The sequence below is a fragment of the Chiloscyllium plagiosum genome, chromosome 16 (assembly GCF_004010195.1).
Source record: "Chiloscyllium plagiosum isolate BGI_BamShark_2017 chromosome 16, ASM401019v2, whole genome shotgun sequence".
In the NCBI taxonomy this organism is placed as follows: domain Eukaryota; kingdom Metazoa; phylum Chordata; class Chondrichthyes; order Orectolobiformes; family Hemiscylliidae; genus Chiloscyllium; species Chiloscyllium plagiosum.
Genome location: NC_057725.1, coordinates 24,494,070 through 24,511,401, shown reverse-complemented (window position 1 = coordinate 24,511,401; position 17,332 = coordinate 24,494,070). Strand labels below are relative to the sequence as shown.

Sequence of the window (17,332 nt, the reverse complement as noted above, 5' to 3'; positions counted from 1 at the left end):
TGTGTTTTTTTCCTAATTTTATACCAACTCCTGTATTTAGATACCCGACTGAATTTATTGAAGATTTTTCTTTCTCTGCTATGGGTTTCAAAAGCTTTACAAATTATTCAAACTTTTTATTGTGTGGTTTATTACCACTGTGTTTCTTTCCTAATAATGTTAGTAATTATTATAATAATGTTGGCATTTTTGTTTCTTAAAGTCCAAATAAGATACATGGTTAATGTGAGATATTGATACCTTTCCAGATGGGAGCTAAGGTAAGTTCTGTTAGCTTACAGTTTGATTTCCTGTGTCGTTATTAAATATTAGAAATCCTTAATTGATAATACAATAATAACTCTTCACCATGTTAGTGCCAAAAGAAATATAACATCTAGGAACAGTGTTGATAATTAGTAGCTAATGCCTAATAAGATGCAGACATGTAAATTTAAATATTTAGAAAAAAATGAGAAAAGTAGTGGGGTCTGTGAAAACCACTGTTCAAATATTCAATCAAATTACAGTAACAATTTGATATTTTGAAAGCAATTATTACATGGACTATCCTATCAGCAAATGATCTATATAGTTTCAAGTTATCAGCAGCCTCCAGAACGAGATGTGTACAAAAAGTTTTTTCAAAAATTATATGTATTAAAATGATCCTGGCTAACTAAAAACTAGGTAAAAACAATGACTGCAGATGCTGGAAACCAGATTCTGGATTAGTGGTGCTGAAAAGCACAGCAGTTCAGGCAGCATCCGAGGAGCAGTAAAATCGACGTTTCGGGCAAAAGCCCTTCATCAAACTAACTTGTTAACATAATTATGTCATGTTCAATGTGTGTTTTATTTTACTTCTAGTTTAAAAATGATAATTTTCTTTTCAAAATAAGTAAATTACGCTGTTAAAAAATAATTGTTGTTAATTTTCTCAGTACGCAGAACTTCTAGCCACATTCCTGGATGAAAGCTGGCACTCAGTGGGAAAGAAGATGTTTACCAAAAATAACACACAAATTGCTTATCTTTTACCTGTTGTTTCTCCTCAAGTGATGTAGTGATCTCATACCCGTCCTGCCCAGCTCCATTCTTAAAAACCAAGATTCTGACAGAGGTGTTTTCAGTGAGCTTCTTCAGACGCTTCGAGAGAACAGGTTTTGTTTTGCCACGTTTCTTGTCAACAGGAAGCACTACTCCTTTCATTGTCCAACTCACCCTCTTGGTCAATAACATGTGGTCTGTTAAAAAAAGCTAAAGTTAACATTTGGCTCCATCTAATAAAGTGCCCTTGTCTGCCTTATCACTTTAACACATATTGGCCTTACTCCACTTTGCTGCACATACCTTTAAAATCTCTATCACTTCCCACTAAGCATGACATAAGCTGTAGCAAGCTGGCCATGCTGATAGTGGGCATAAATCATTATTCCTGAAGGGAACAGATGTTCAGGGTATGGAAGAGTAATATCACAATTTAGTCATAATTAAAATTCACCTTAGCATGCCTCCCTGACTAATCAGTCGATCATTCAGTAATGGATCCACAATATTACTTTTATTACATTTTTATTTTGCCAAAGAACAGTGGTATTTTGCTTGTATGTAATAATAATGTAAACAAAATTATAATTAATGTTCTCCAATCTCATTTGAAGCCCCCAAGTCTATTTTCATTCAGATAAGTTGAATTGAACTCATTGTAAGTAAACATCAACCAATTCATTAAAAGTAAAGGGGATAGCAATTTATTTTGGCCATGGTCAAACAGGTGGTATTGGATCAGATGCCAATTATACAGTGCACCTGATGGTCAATTTTATGTCAATGCTTGATAAGAATTTCTACCCAACACAATTAAAGGTAGGGCCATAGGTAGTGTTCGAGAACAGGGAGACATAAGGATTCAAATGCATAATTCTTTGAAATTTGAATCACAGGTAGGCAGGGTGTTTAAGAAGAAGTTAAGTACACTTGCCTTCATTGCTCAGACTTTTGAGTAAAGGAGTTGGGATGTCATGTTAAGGTTGTAAGGGACGTTGGTGAGGCCTCTTCTGGGGTATTGTGTGCAGTTGTGATCATTTTCCTATGGGAAGGATATTATTAAACTGGAGAGGCTTCAGTAAAGATTTACCATGATATTGCCAGGAATGGAAGGCTTGAGTAATAAAAATAGGCTGGGACATTTTTCATTGGGGCGTAGGAGATTGAGAGGTGAGCTTACCAAGGTGTAAAATCTTGAGAGGCGTAGATAAAGTGAATAGCAATGATCCTTCTCCTAGGGTGGGAGAGTTCAAAACTAGGGGCATATTTTTAAGTTGAGTGGAGAAAGTTTTATAAAGGACTTGAGAGGCAACATTTTTACACAGAGAGTGGTTTGTGTGTGAAATGAACTGCCAAAGTAAGAAGTGGATGCAGGTACAGTTACAACATTTAAAAGACATTTGGATAGAGATGTGAATAGGAAAGCTTTCTAGGGATATGGGCCAAATGCAGGCAAGTGGGACTAGTTTAATTTGGGAACATGGTCGGCGTGAACTATTTGGACTGAACGGTCTGTTTTCTAGCTGAATGACTCTATAACTTTGTAGTGTCAAAACCACTCAATCAACAATCAGCTTCTTCACTTATGAATACAGTTGTTCACAAACTGTGAAAACACATTATCCTGTAAAAGCAGCATTGAAGATATGCAACCAAAAACAGAACCCTACTCCAGAGTCCAATTTCTCAGTTTAATTTAATGTGATGTAATAAATAATAACCTTAAATTTTGCAAAGCAAGTTTTACAGCATGATTCTTCACTGGACAATGGCATAGGTCATAAATACATCATTTAACATTCTAATCCCCATGAGAAACAGACTAGCATCGGTTGGGAATGCAAGTCATATTTAAGTTATGCTCCCCACTGGAAGAAGAACCTGGTTAGACAAGAGCAAGATTGTAGGTACACAACACAAACTCCCCACTCAGGATCTCATTGAGTATAGACAAGTTGTAGATAGATCACATAAAGACTGGGGGGTGGAACAGCAATAGACAAAATAGTCAAATAAGATAAAATCTTTGCAGGGAGTAGATCTACATAAAACTTGCCCAATAATCTTCACAGTTAATAACACTGATTTTCATCAATGTACTGTAGTGCTGAGATTATATCATAACTGTGAGATGTGAAATGATTGGTATAATTATCTGCTGCTCCTTGTGTCACTAAATATCATGGGACTAAAAGCTGAGTCAAGGCTGGAATACTAGTCTGGTAACTATTCAATAAAAGATTCATTGCATGTGTCAGGAAAATAACCCATAAAGGAGGGTCAGAAACCTGACTTTATCTTTAAGCCTCCAAATACTAATGAGCTTTTTAATCAATTAAAATGCACACATCACTAGACTTCATGTCTGATCCCACTTGAGTTTGAAGGTTTGAAGGATGAAGACAAATAATACACTTTACTGCAGTGTACAACTGCTAAGCTCCCTACTACTACCACTACCCCTCTGAACTCTCAATGCTCTCAGGGTAAGGAAAGAAAATTGGTAATCAGAAAAGACCATTCAATATAAAGCAAATTCAATTGCATTAATCAGTAGCAAGAATGATTATGTTTAGCCCGAAAGAGAGTGATCACAGCTATTAATGCAGTTTTCTTTCTCAACTCCATCTTGGATTCTCCTTCATTGCTGAAATTTCACCCTGTATATTTTTCCCTTCAAGCTTCTCCAAGATTGTGTTTGATTGGCTGACTGCTAATACAACATGATGATGACAATGAACACTACTGCTTTGCTTCTCTATGGTTCTTTCAACAATGTGAGCAAGGCTAACTGAATAATATTCCTCCCATCTGAAATAAAAGGCAAACTGGAAATAATCTTATCACCGTCTGTGAGGAAGTCAAACTGAGCGAATGGTCACACTTTCATAAATTGTTTAGATATATTTCCCCCAATACCATCTCTATATATAGTTTTTGAAATGTAGCAGGCAAACAAACTCCAGACTCTTCTTCCATACATTCTGCAAGGCATTATGAATGAACAATGGTGAAGTTAAAAATTCTTCACATCTGGTTGGTAAACCCAAGTATCAGTTGTTGGTACACAGCTATTTGCAGATTTCACCTAACCTCAACATTTAACAAGTTTAACTTTGAAGAATAAATACATCTTGGAAAGGCATTTACCAAATGCATTGATCTCCATGTTTAGATATTATCCTTGACTCAATGTGGCATTCTCAGCTCTGGGACTCAAGCAGATAATCAAGCTGACATTCCTGGTGCAGAGAAAGAATTGCTGGAAATACCACCTTCCAGGTGAAACAGTAAACTAAAATCCCTTCTACCCTCTGAGGTAAATATAAATGCACAGTATTATTTGGAAGAAAAGCAAGGGAATTCTGCCAGATCTCTTAGCCAATGTTTATAACTCAACCTACAACACTACAACAGACAAGCTGGGCATTTCATCTCACTACTGTTTGGTGAACCCTGCTGAGCTCAAATTGGTACTATGTTTCTCTACACCACAATCGTGAAGAATGAAATAGAGTGCAAATAGGCTGCCAATTCACTATTGGCCATTTTGTGCTGCTGCCAATGGTGACTATAACTCCCACATTAGCAGTTTTTCAGATCGTATCATCAAAATTTGACTGTGCCTTATACCTGGTGTGTAGTTAGATTATTCCCACATTATTTACATTCAGGTTTATGGCATATAGCTTTTAACTACACTATTGTCTAATAACTGTCAAACTAAGTAAATGTAAGTGCTTTGTATGGGTTTAACAGGTTCACATTAAAGCTGGGCATGGCACAATGTTCTTCCACACCCTAGGATTGGCACAAAAATAAAACTCAAATGTGCAAGGCATGAATAGGGATTGGCATTTCTTAAATGAATCATCACCTGAGTCATCTCAAAGTGATAGGATATTGACATGAAAACCAAAAAAATTATCAGAATCATGACTGTGCACTAAAACTAGAAAAATTATGCAGGCATTCAAATTTCCAAAAATGTTAATTTTTCATTGGACATTGCAATTCATTTTTCTTGTATTCAACACATTCATCAGTCAGCATTTGTGCCTGTGCAGTGTACTCTCAATGAAGGAGGTTCTATTAAAGACACTACCTCACTTCAGCTGGTATATTACATCCAATACTGAGTGCCACAATTTAGAAAGGATCTGGAGAGTCTGGAGAGAGTGCAGAAATGAATCACAAGAATGGTTCCAACGATGAAGCACTTCAATTATGAAGATAAATTGGAGGAGTTAGGTCTAGCTTCCCAAGAAAAGAAGACCCCAAGAAGATTTGGTAGAAGTATTCAAAACCACAGAAATCTGAACAGAAAAGGTCGGGAGAAACTGGTCCCATCTATGAAAGGATTGAGAAGGCACACATATAAAATAATTAGCAAAAGTGATAGAACAAAAAATATTTTAATGCATGGCTGGTTAAGGTCTGGAGTTCACCCCCCGAAAAATGGCAGGTACAGGTGTATTGAACCATTCCGCAGGGAATTAACTGTTGTCTGAAAATGAGTGTACAGCATTACAGGGAGAATAGTGGGAGTATGACATGAAGCAAATTGCTGATTCAGTGAGCCAGTGCAGACATGATGGACTGAATGGCCTCCTTCTGCTAAGTAACAATTCTGTGAAAATTACAGATTTTTAAAAAGGACAGTGCCACTTTTTTTGGTTGTGTCGCTGCTAATTAGCAGAATGAACTCCGGTGTTGTTTCCCTATCTTTATTGACATAAGCGATGATCAAGCAAGTTTTATGCAAGTTTTATAATCAGAACAAATGGTGGTCATGACCTGTTAAATCTCTCATAATGTGCAAGACAATTGCATGTAAAGGTAATGTCACTATAGTCCTACTGGACCATAGGGCTGCTCTCTTATTAGGGAGAGATGACTGGTGGTGGTTTAACCTGAGGGTCATTGCAAGGGGAAAAATTGAGAAGGAGAGTTAGAACATAGAACATAGAAAAGTACAGCACTGAACAGGCCCTTCGGCCCACAATGTTGTGCCGAGGATTAATCCTAAACGAGGATTAATTTCTCCTAAACCCGATTTAGTTATTGTAACCTCAGCAGGTTTGGGAATTGAACCTATGCTGCTGGTATCAGTGTGCATTTCATCCATATTGCTATGTAGATAAACGTGACATTTAAATTATGTAGATAAAACAAGATAAATGCTTGGATCTTTTTGGTAATGACTGTTGAAGGAAACATATGAGGCCATGCACCAGGAGAACATTCAGGGTCAAATTTAGGATATCCATCTCTTCTGCCCAAACAACATCAGAGCCTCATTCTGGTATTCTGGTATTGTTTCAAATACTGGGCCCCTGTCAATTTCCCAAACACATTTCTTTTCAGACCAAAAACAGAAGTTGGCTTAACCTTAAAATCTTAAAGGAGTTATTTTACCACTCCGTAATTAGTGCCATCTCTTCCTTCAGACTTTTGTACAATAATTTAATTATATTCAAGTGTTTGGCTTTCACTTGAGTACCTGTACATATAAGACATTTATGCTTGCAATACTTCACACTGTAAATAAACGTAAAATTGAATAAAGATTGACTTCACTATCATCCTTCATCAACTGGTTTACCAGAAGATAATACCTCTTATTCCCATTCCAGACTGACCTCAGATCCTAAGCTGGTACTGCAGCAGTTTGATTTCAGTCACTTCTTAAAGTTGTCTCTGGGACCATATTCGGAGTTGCAGCTAGCTAAATACTATAAGGTCGACAGACTAACCTTCCAAGGCCCGGCCAGTAGTTCCAGTAGATACATAAAGCTTTGCAATATACAGTATTAATTTCTTTCATTTCTGCAGCGGAGCAGGGGTATCTTTGGCATCCAACTGAGCAGGCATGGTCTTATTTTACAGCCTTTTTCTTTGCTTCCTCCCAAAAGTATATTCATTGATAAAATTTGTTATGTGTTGTATAATGTATACTTAAATTTCAACTGCTAAGTGCAGTGCAAATCAGTTTCTTTCCATGTACTATGGTGGGAGGACTAAAGACAGTAGCCCTTCCAAAGAGAGTCTTTGCAGCCACTGACCCAAGTTTTAATGCATCCATATCACCTGTTCCAGTCATTGAAGGCTCCTTGCACTTGGAAACCAGTATGTTTTGGACAGATCAAGGAACATCTTTTACCGAGATGATGGTCTTTCAGTAGTAGCTGGTGTTTGTGTTGGTGTGCATTACATCCTAAAGGACAGCATTGAGTCTGCATAACAGAATTGTTCAGGATGAACCTTGACAAAGCACCACTAGTTTCTTTACAGATTTGCTTTGCAAAACCGTCTCAGTTTAACAGCTCATTCAATGATAATGCAGCATTCCCTCAGTAAAATAATAAAGTCCAGATTACACGCTCGAGACTATAGCAAGGCTTGAACTCATCTCCTTCAATCTTACAGGTGAGAGTGTGACCAATTAAGTCAAACAGATGCTTTACAGACATCTTTAATCCACAGAAAGAAATTTGTTGGGGTCCATTTGGAAGTTCAAATTAAAAAAGTTGCAACCTCTCATTCAATTTGTCTCAAACATAGCACAACTGAGATGCATGACTAGCTGGCTATCCAAATGTTGATCACTCATTTAGTTACTTTACTGAGATTGTGGGTCTCTTTTGCAGCTTTAACCCAGGTATGGAAAACGACAAATCTCAAGGGAGGTGAAGTCTGCTAGACAGAATAAATATTTCCAGCACTTCTTATGGTCAAGAAAACAGAAAGTGAGATAAAAGTATTTCATATGAAATTTAACAAGCTACCTTGTTAACCTCTCCAGTGATCAGACATCCTCTCTGCAAGCTGATACCTTCCACTGTCCACTATCACGATGCCCCAATTCCACTTGAACATTCCTACAATTGTCACCTGCTCCCCCTCGGTCCCTTCCCAAGCTTCTCACCATCTATCTCTTCTATTGATGTCCTTGTTAATTGTAGATACTTTCCAATCAACTTGTTCAGATATGTCATTTCACACCTTTGGTGTAGATGGGACTTGAACAAAGACCTTCTGGCTCAGAGGTAGGGAAACTGCAACTTTACCAAAAGAATTCCACACCTGTTAATTGTAGATATTTTCTAATCATTATTATACATTAATTATATACAACAGGGTGGGTATTGACCAGGGATGCTGGAGTATTTGTAGAGACAAGGGATCTTGTAATACAATGGTAGTGTCCCTCCTCCTAGTCAGAAATTCCACAATCAAGCCCCATCTGCCACAATGACATGCCGTAACAAGTCCAAACAGGTTGATTAGTAAAAATATAAAAGGAAGACACACTGAAAATATGCTGTTGCTGGATTAGGAGGTAAAAGCTTGTGACATTTCACTTCGTAAATAAATGTAAGACTGAGTAAAGATTGGCTGGAATATTGTATGTTAACAAATGGCTTTCCAGAATAGAACAGACCTCCTTCAAACCCCTATCGCTCCAGATTCCCCCAAAGTTCTTCATTAAAAATGGGATTTTAACATTTGGGAATGTAAAACATAGTCAGTAAAGGCTTAAGCATATCTTAGAACCACAGCTTCAAAATATAGTAAGACCTAATGGAAAATATGTCTGAGAATGACCTCATATTTGCAAGGTCTTACAGCCAATCATGACATGATCATTCCTCTTGGATGCAAGTTCGATTTGACCTAACTTTTCTTCTGCATAGCCCAACCCATTACATGGAACAGAATTTCACTGTACAGTTAAATCTGTTTTGGCAGTCATGCTGTATGGAAATTAGCAAACATTCTGGGAAACATTTGTGATATTACTGAGAAGTTCAGGTTCATTAAACTGATGGATTTCTGCACGTTCTGAAATACTGAAAATGACAGGACATACAGGTTCCTGGATGCCTAAAGGTAGATGTGTTAACTTGTTACCTGAAATCGTATCTGGTGTCTACTATTACCAAATTAGACAGCAATTAAGCTGATTTGAATCCATCATTTTTCTGACACATACACCTACAGCAATCACGCATTCTATTATACACAGCTCACACATATTCTGTCAATCAGAATGTGTCACGTCAGATCATCTCAGCATGAATTTACTGTTTGTGAAGTTCATTCTCACTAGTACAGATATATTCTTTAACCATCTTCCATCTTAAAGGATATTACAAATGACAAGGCATTGCAGCGTTAATGGCGTTTGAAAAGGACAAACTACAGATGAAATGTATTTATAATTAATAAACAATATGTAATGTGAATTTATTCTCTCCTCAGCAGCTGCACTTGCTCCTCATTTAAATTCTGTGATCTGAATGTTCTTGTAGAGATACATAAATATAAAATAATCCCAAAACGAATATGTTGAATTAGAAATGTTATAGTGGCACCAAATCCTTCCACAAAAAAAAATATTGATGACTCGGAGATCAATTGACTTGATGACTTAAGTGTGACATTATTAATTACGAATAAATTGAAAGCCAGCATGGCTTGAAAGAAACATCTTATTGGGAGATATTAGGTTTGATAGAAGAATTAGCTGAGCAACCACTATTGGGGATATCAGCAAGCATATACTGAAATAAATACATTTTCTCTGATCATCACTACAGCACAGGCTCAAATATACTTTGACAAATGTGTTAAAGCTTCCATTTAAACACCAAAGTATGTATGTTATATAAACCACCTTAAACATGTAGTTCCAAATAATATCAACAGTCATTAATGGAGTGTTGCACTTGTATATGAAGAAAAGAATATAAGACAAAGTCTCAAAGAAATGAATAAATTCATAAACAATTTATTTGAATAAAAGGTAAAGAAAAAAAAAGAGACAGCTCAATGAAACATAATTCTAAAACTAAGAATGTAGTTTGCTTTCGTAAAACTAATTCAAGCAATGTTTACAGCAATGAATGAAATCATTGAAATGAATCAAGACTTTGAGTACTTATGTCTTGAAAGTTACATCATTATTCTTTTTCTTCACTTACATTCTTATTAACTGTTAAAAATGATTGTTTACAATAATGGTGTTAAGCAATTAAGTACCTCACTTAATAAGGGAAAAAACTTGCATTTATTTAGCACCTTTCAGGATGTCACAGCCAATTAACTTTATTTGTTGAGTCGTCATGGTTGTTTTGTGGTAACCAATTTGTGCCCAGCACAATCTCACATACAGACATCAAGATGATTGACTAAAAGTCAATTGTTCTGCTGCTGGTGTTTAAGGGAAGAATGCTGGTCATGGCAACAGGAGAGGTCTTTGTAAAGTAGCAAAGGGTCTTTGGCATCCATCTGAATAGTCAGGCAGGAGCCTTGATTTATATTTCAGAGGAACAACAACATAACACTCCCTAATGTTGCACTGACATGCCAACCTAGATTATGGACTTGTTCCAGGAGGAGCAGGGTGTGGTGTGCTTGATTCAAATATAAGAATGCGATGAATTTTACTCAACATTAGTATCTTGTTCTCAAGTGCCCTGTTAAAACTTCCCACAGATGGTACTTACATCAGAATGTTTGTGTTAACTTGATTCATAACGTGCTTGTTTGATAAATTTCTATTTCATTTCACATTTAGCTGTACCTTTTGAATTAAAAAAAACGCTCCTTCCTGGTCATTTATCTGCTCAATGCATTTCATTTGAAATAGTTAGTTTGCAAGTTATTAAGTAATAAATGTCATCACAAACCAACATATAACCAATACATTTAATTTAGTTGCACGCTGTGAGTTGAGTTAAGTGACTTTCGTAGACAGGTAATCATTCTATACAGTCATATCTCTTTTTGCAAACTCAAAGACAAAAGTGGTTTTGATTTGGCATATATATTATCCACGTTTTGAGTATCTGTAATAATTAGAATAGGGTCAGTGTCTAGCCAGAGAAACTGCCTGTTTAAACAAGAGGTTTATAAGAGAAATTCTGCAATCTCATTGTCCCAGCAAAAAATGATGCAAGCTTTGGAAATCATAGCTATCCAGTCGATGACAGCCAGTGCCAGTGCAGTCACGTTATTAAACAGAAGCTGTAAGCCCTTCAATTTCCAAAGTGTTCTCCTTGCGAATGTTTCTTTCCATTGTAAATGACCGAATAATAGAAGGACCCATGCTAGAAAGAGAGTTTGCTACAATCGGGTGAATGATCAATGATTTCTTTTCTGAACAGACTCATTCTTTTCCTTCACAAAAAAATCTAGACATTCCCTTATTTAGAACATTGCATGATTCTTTGCCATTATATCACAAGATCACAGAGAGGATAAATGAGGGAACTCATTCAGCCCATCTTAATTCATCTATCCAGAAGAAAGAAAATCTTCCATTCTCTCCAACCTCAGTGACACTATCTGTCTCTTAAAAGGCTGTAGTGTTTTTATTTTGACTCCACCCAAGAAGGTCATCCAAATGTTGACTGCATTTTGCATGATTAAATACTTTCTGGCATTTGTCCAGGGTTCCCTTTCACCAGTTTTCAAACTATTTCAAACCATTATGGGTTTTTTTTTGTGTACCAAGCTGTCTTAAGCATAAACATTTCTTGGTCAAAAGACTGACCTGAAGTTCTGCCAACTTGGTTCTCAAATCAACCACTAGGAGGTGTTCATGGACAACATAGAGGAATTCTTCCTATTCCTCCTTTGGTTACATTAGATATTTTTAAAATCAGGTCGCCTAGAGTTATAATTTTTTTTAGCCCAATTCAAATTGAGATAATGGACTTGGGCAAGGTAGGGAACAGATCCAGTTATTTAGCAGGTCACATTTTATCATTCACACCTTGTGAGTTATTATTCAAATGTGCAGACTTTTGAACTGCTTCTTGTACATTTCACAGTGAAATTTTCACACTGCTTTTTCAATTGGTAATGCTGTCCAACAGGGAATCAAGTTATGTAAAATTAGCTTCAATGGATCAACACACTAAAGATTCCATCAAAGGAAAGTCATTTGATTATGGGCTAAAGAACCATCCAACCCAAACTCTGGGTCTGCTACGTGGATGACACCTTTGTCATCACTAAACGAAACAAGTTAGAGGAAACCTTCAAAGACCAACAATAATACCCTTACTGGTATAAAATTCACTAAAGAGGAGGAAAACAACAACAAACTGCCATTCCTAGAAGTCACCGAAGAGTGAACAGCCAATGGGGAACTTCAAACCAGCGTCTACAGAAAACAACACATACAGACCAAATATTGAACGACAGAAGCAATCATCCCAACACCCACAAACGAAGCTGCATCAGAACATTATTTCAATGAGCCACCACACACTGCAGCACAGTGGAACTATACAGAGCAGAGAAAAATTATCTATTCCGTGTATTCAAAAAGAATGGGTACCCAATAAACACAGTCCACTGATTTCTCAGCAATAAACCCAAACAAGCAGACAAAACACGTCCAGAAACCCTAGCCTACATCAAAGACACCTCAGAAGTGACTGCCAGACTACTCAGATCCCTTGGTATCACGGTAGCCCACAAACCCACCAATGCACTAAAACAGCAGCTAATGAACTTGAAAGACCCTGCACAGACAATGAGCAAAACTAACGTCATTTACAAAATACCATGCAAGAACTGTAACAAACACTAATTGGACAAACACACAGAAAACTAGCCACCAGGATACATGAACACCAACTAGCCATAAAAAGACATGACCCTCTCTCACTAGTATCCTTACATACGGATGTGGAAGGACACCACTTCGACTGGGACAGCACAAACAAAGACACGCAAGAGAATTCTGAGAAGCATGGCATTCCAATCGGAACTCTATCAACAAATACATCGAGTTGGATTCCATCTCCCACCCCCTGAGAAAAGGAACAGGAAGTGACTTCACCACAGGAAATAACATCACCACAGGAAATGATATCACCAACCCAAAGAAACCCAAACATATAAATAGAAAGCAGGAATTTTCAGCATTGCTTCACGTGAGGTCCACTGAAGATGTTACCTATTAAGGTAACGAAACGCCTGGAAATAAACCTTTCAGCTCAGCGAGCAAACCTACATCCAAAACTTTTAGGATATGTCTAACATGTAAAAGCACATCAGGTTCACTGTTTGGGTGCATAATGTGGGTCATAATATGGATACAGTGGGAAGTAGAATTAAAGAACCGGTAGAAATAAATCAAGTAGATAAATGAAAAAATGAACAAATATCTTAACAGTCATTCTTGCTAATGTTAGGAACTTGCAATATTAGCACTGTGGCTATGGGTTGATGAGTTATATTCCTATAACATCTCATTTGGAAAAATCATTGCACCAGCATTTCTTTTATAGTATTTCAAGAATTACCCAAACCTGAACATTGATATTACAATATGTTGCAGCACTCAGAAACACTTCATAAAGTAATGAAAGTTCAATGTACAGGTACTATAGCGTTGTCCAGCAAAATAAAGCAAGATAAGAACATAAACTATTCTTGTGTCATCTTTGTTGTATCACTTGCATTGAATATGTATACCAGGCAAGTTAGGGGATTATTCCCTTGTTGGAAATAATAGCTCTATAAAACATATGATTTTTGTTTAGTTTGCTTTATTTATTTGAAACTTCATTCTCCCCAGAATATTGACTAAATTGCCACTATCATAGAAGTCACTTATTCATTACACTGCTCCTTTTATCACGTTTGCAACTCTCTTAACACGCCCTACTAAAGTTATGGGAACATTGCACATTATGTTCTGCCTTGGTATACCTTCTATCTCTGTTCTCTGGTGACAAGCCCATCTGCCACCTGCTCTAGTCTGTGTCCCAGCGACAACTGTCGAGCAGCACCAAGATTGATTATCAGTCAAAAGCAATAACAGAGCACCAGATTTCTGTGGGTTAAGCTTGCTGATCCAGCAAGAGTTGGTATGAAATTTCAGCATTGCGTGCCAACATTTTGGTGCTGAAAGAACAGCAGTGCATGTCGCCATGAAATACAGCCAAAAGAAACACAAACAAAGCATAAAGTCTGTCCTCCCAGTTTAGTCTATTAAAAGGGAAAGTGCAGCTGGAACACTTGCAGCAGCTTTCGCAATACAGGGATTATCAAGCCTAGACTTTCTTTTCAACATTCATCTTCCAAAGTCTATGGTGATTAATTGTATTTCAGCCAAAATTTCACAATTGGATTTTATATTGCAATCTCTTTTAAAATGTTAAATATTAAAATGGAATCTAATTTAGCATACGTTGATGGTTTAATATGCAAGGAGTGTGCAAAGTGTAATTTGTGAAGGAAAACTAGTCCTCCAGAAGATGAAAATGCTTTATGATGGTAGATCATAAAGCACTAAGAATTATAAAACCTTTGAGGTTTGCAATGGAAAAGGAAAGATTTTAGAATGGACTTCGACATTTAAGATCTGAAAGCAAATCAGTATTAATTATTTTTAAAAACTAAGCTCTGAAGGCTGTGTTTTGTAAGCAGTAAGCACATCCTATTAAAAGAAATGCTATTGACACCAAGAGACATCCACTGTGTATGTCTGAAAGCAAATTAATGCAGCATTTAATTGTTTAAAATAAGTGGATTTAAAATCTTTATCGCAGTTCATAATAAAATGGACTTAAAAGCAGCACAAGCACAATCTACTCGGTCATACTAGCTAGAGAGATATGGTTTGAAACTTTCAATTGAAAACCTTCAGGAATAATATTTTTTAATGTGTGAATCTGTGTTAGAATTGTAGAGGAACAAATACAAGCTCATCACCACAATCAGTACACATGGTACTCAGACATCTTTCTACTTATTTACAGCTGGAAGGTGCATATGTACAATTCTTGCATCTGTTTTGAGTAATGAGTAGTTTAGCCTAAGTACCATATAAAATCAAAATTCAGTATTGTCCCTGGTGTATTTTATTGTACTGCATCCAGAGTACCTTTTGCTCTAGTTAAATTCATATAAAATTGTCCACATTTGTCAATAAATAATATGTACTCTAGAAATGAGTAAGGCTTTTGTCTTTTCAACCACAAGAGGTCTCAGGGTCAAAACTAAGTCTCACTTATATGTGGTCATTTTGCAGGAGTAAGCCCCTGATGGCCAAGGTAGTTCTGACAGTGTACATATTAAAAATTGCTACTATAGTTTAAATGCGCTCATCTGTACATTTTAAATAAAAAGATAAAAAGAAACTGTCAACGTCAAAGATCTGAAACAAGAAAAACATAGGAAAAACATTCAAGGCCTACCAGTGTTTGTCAAGATAAAAGAAACAAAGGTTTTCAGCTCAAATGTTAACATGACCTTTGACTTTACAGATGCTGACTGATGTATTCTGTATTTTCAGCATGTTGTGTGTCAATTTTGTACCTTTTATTTTTTTGGATGGATCCATGAATGGCTCTCCTGTTGAAATGTAAACATCAGCATTATGAGGAATGTCCCTCGGCTCAAATGCTTCTCGACCGTTTGCCAGAAATACCCTTCTTGCAGCTGTGTTCAAGTCAAGCCTTGTAGTGCAGGCCTCTAATAACTGTGAATGGAAATGAAATTCCAATATTAATAAAACACTAAAAAAGCTACTTTTTTTATAGATCAGGAGACAAAGAGATTTGATTATTAGATATTTCATCATGGGTGCACTTCCATTTTACATTTGTATCACAATCAAAGAATAGATCTGTTTCTTAATGATTCAAAAAAATTAATCAGCATAAGTAGTAGAGCAAGATAGCACATAATGATATTACAGTGAAATGTTTGATTTGATTTCAAAGTCAATTAATTAAAAGACTATTGTTTCCAAATTTGATGTAAATGATGCACTGAGGAAATCATCCCCAATATGTTTTCTTTTAAACTAAGATAATTGCTGCATTTAAATCTTCAATTACCATTTTAAGGAAAAAGGGTGGTATAAACCAAAATTGTGCTTCTTGTAAAATTTATTATTGTCTAACTGCCATACCAAGCAGGGTAGTGACCAGAATCTTCCAAACTTTCCAATCAAAGCAACAGTGGGTGACCTAATTATCAGAATGCAAGTTTAGTCAACCATTTAATGCTGTCCATTTATGTTTATCAATGTTGGTCTCTTGTTTTTCTGTTCATCCTTCTGGTAGTGATATGAAATACAATCCTTCTTATGGATAACATGTATGAAGACCTCCAGGGTCAGAATTTTGTTAGCAGCATGGCATTCCCCACATCATAACTGGAACTGCACTTCACTTCTACATTCTCTTTTTCTGCCTTTTACTATATGATTATAGCTAGATATTGAAGCATGCATGACATGTAAAACATGTTCAGTGAGATGGTGGAGGAAAGGTTTTCATTGATTAAACATGCCATCAGCAAACAAAGCTGCATTTATAAATGGCCTACCAAAGATCCTTCTGGTCAAGAGAGAGGCTCTGTTTCATGGCCACAAATTTCCTGCCCAACTACACTGCTACCAACAGAAATTTTGAGAGCACAAATGTTGCACACATGCTTTTTAAAATTAATTTTTACTCATAAATATTTCACTTTACATTGATTTCACCATATTCATGTGTTCATCATCATTATTTGTTGAGCCTAGCTTGGTCAGACAACTAAATTAACAGTCATGCCTAAAGGTTGGTATGTTTTAATGGTTACAAGGCAGTAAAGGACAATTCTTTTATGGTGGAAGAAACAATCCCTGCCTTTCTGCATTCATTTTGTATTGAATGTTCATATTAGTGTCCAATGTTTTACTCACTATGTCGTGGGACATGACTGAATTTGCAGGATCATTTTACTTTCCCTTTTATGCATTGAAAAAGACATTATATGAAGCAATCTCAGTGAGGCTGATTACAATATTGTAGAATCATAGTTATAAAGGTGTACAGCATGAAAACAAACCTTTCAGTTTAACTCATCCATGCTGACCAAATATCCTAAATTAATTTAGTCCCATTTACCAGAATTTGACCCATGTCCTTCTAAACTCTTCCTATTCATTTAGGTAAAAACAAGGACTGCAGATGCTGGAAACCAGAGTATAGATTAGAGTGGTGCTGGAAAAGCACAGCAGGTCAGGCAGCATTCGAGGAGTAGAAAAATCGACCTTTCGGGCAAAGCCCTTCATCAGGAATAGAAGCAGGGTACCTGCAGAGTGGAGAGATAAGTGAGAGGTGGGTGGGGATGGGGAGAAAGTAGCATAGAGTACAATAGGTAATGGGGGTGGGGATGGAGGTGATAGGTCAGAGAAGAGGGTGGAGTGGATAGGTGGAAAGGAAGATAGGCAGGTAGGACAGGTCATGAGGGCAGTGCTGAGCTGTAAGGTTGGAACTGA

At 36.7% G+C, this 17,332-nt stretch overlaps 1 protein-coding gene across 3 annotated transcripts in view; it reads right to left on the bottom strand.

Moving 5' to 3' along the window:
- LOC122557702 (doublecortin domain-containing protein 1-like) overlaps window positions 1–17,332 on the bottom strand; it is a 544,701-nt gene that overhangs the window by 424,788 nt on the left and 102,581 nt on the right. For all 3 annotated transcript variants that reach the window (XM_043705576.1, XM_043705578.1, XM_043705577.1), the window contains 2 exons: window positions 15,376–15,538; window positions 1,021–1,226 (listed from right to left, as the gene is read on the bottom strand). In XM_043705576.1, coding sequence (XP_043561511.1) covers window positions 1,021–1,226; window positions 15,376–15,538 — 369 coding nt within the window. The remainder of the gene's footprint in view (window positions 1–1,020; window positions 1,227–15,375; window positions 15,539–17,332) is intronic.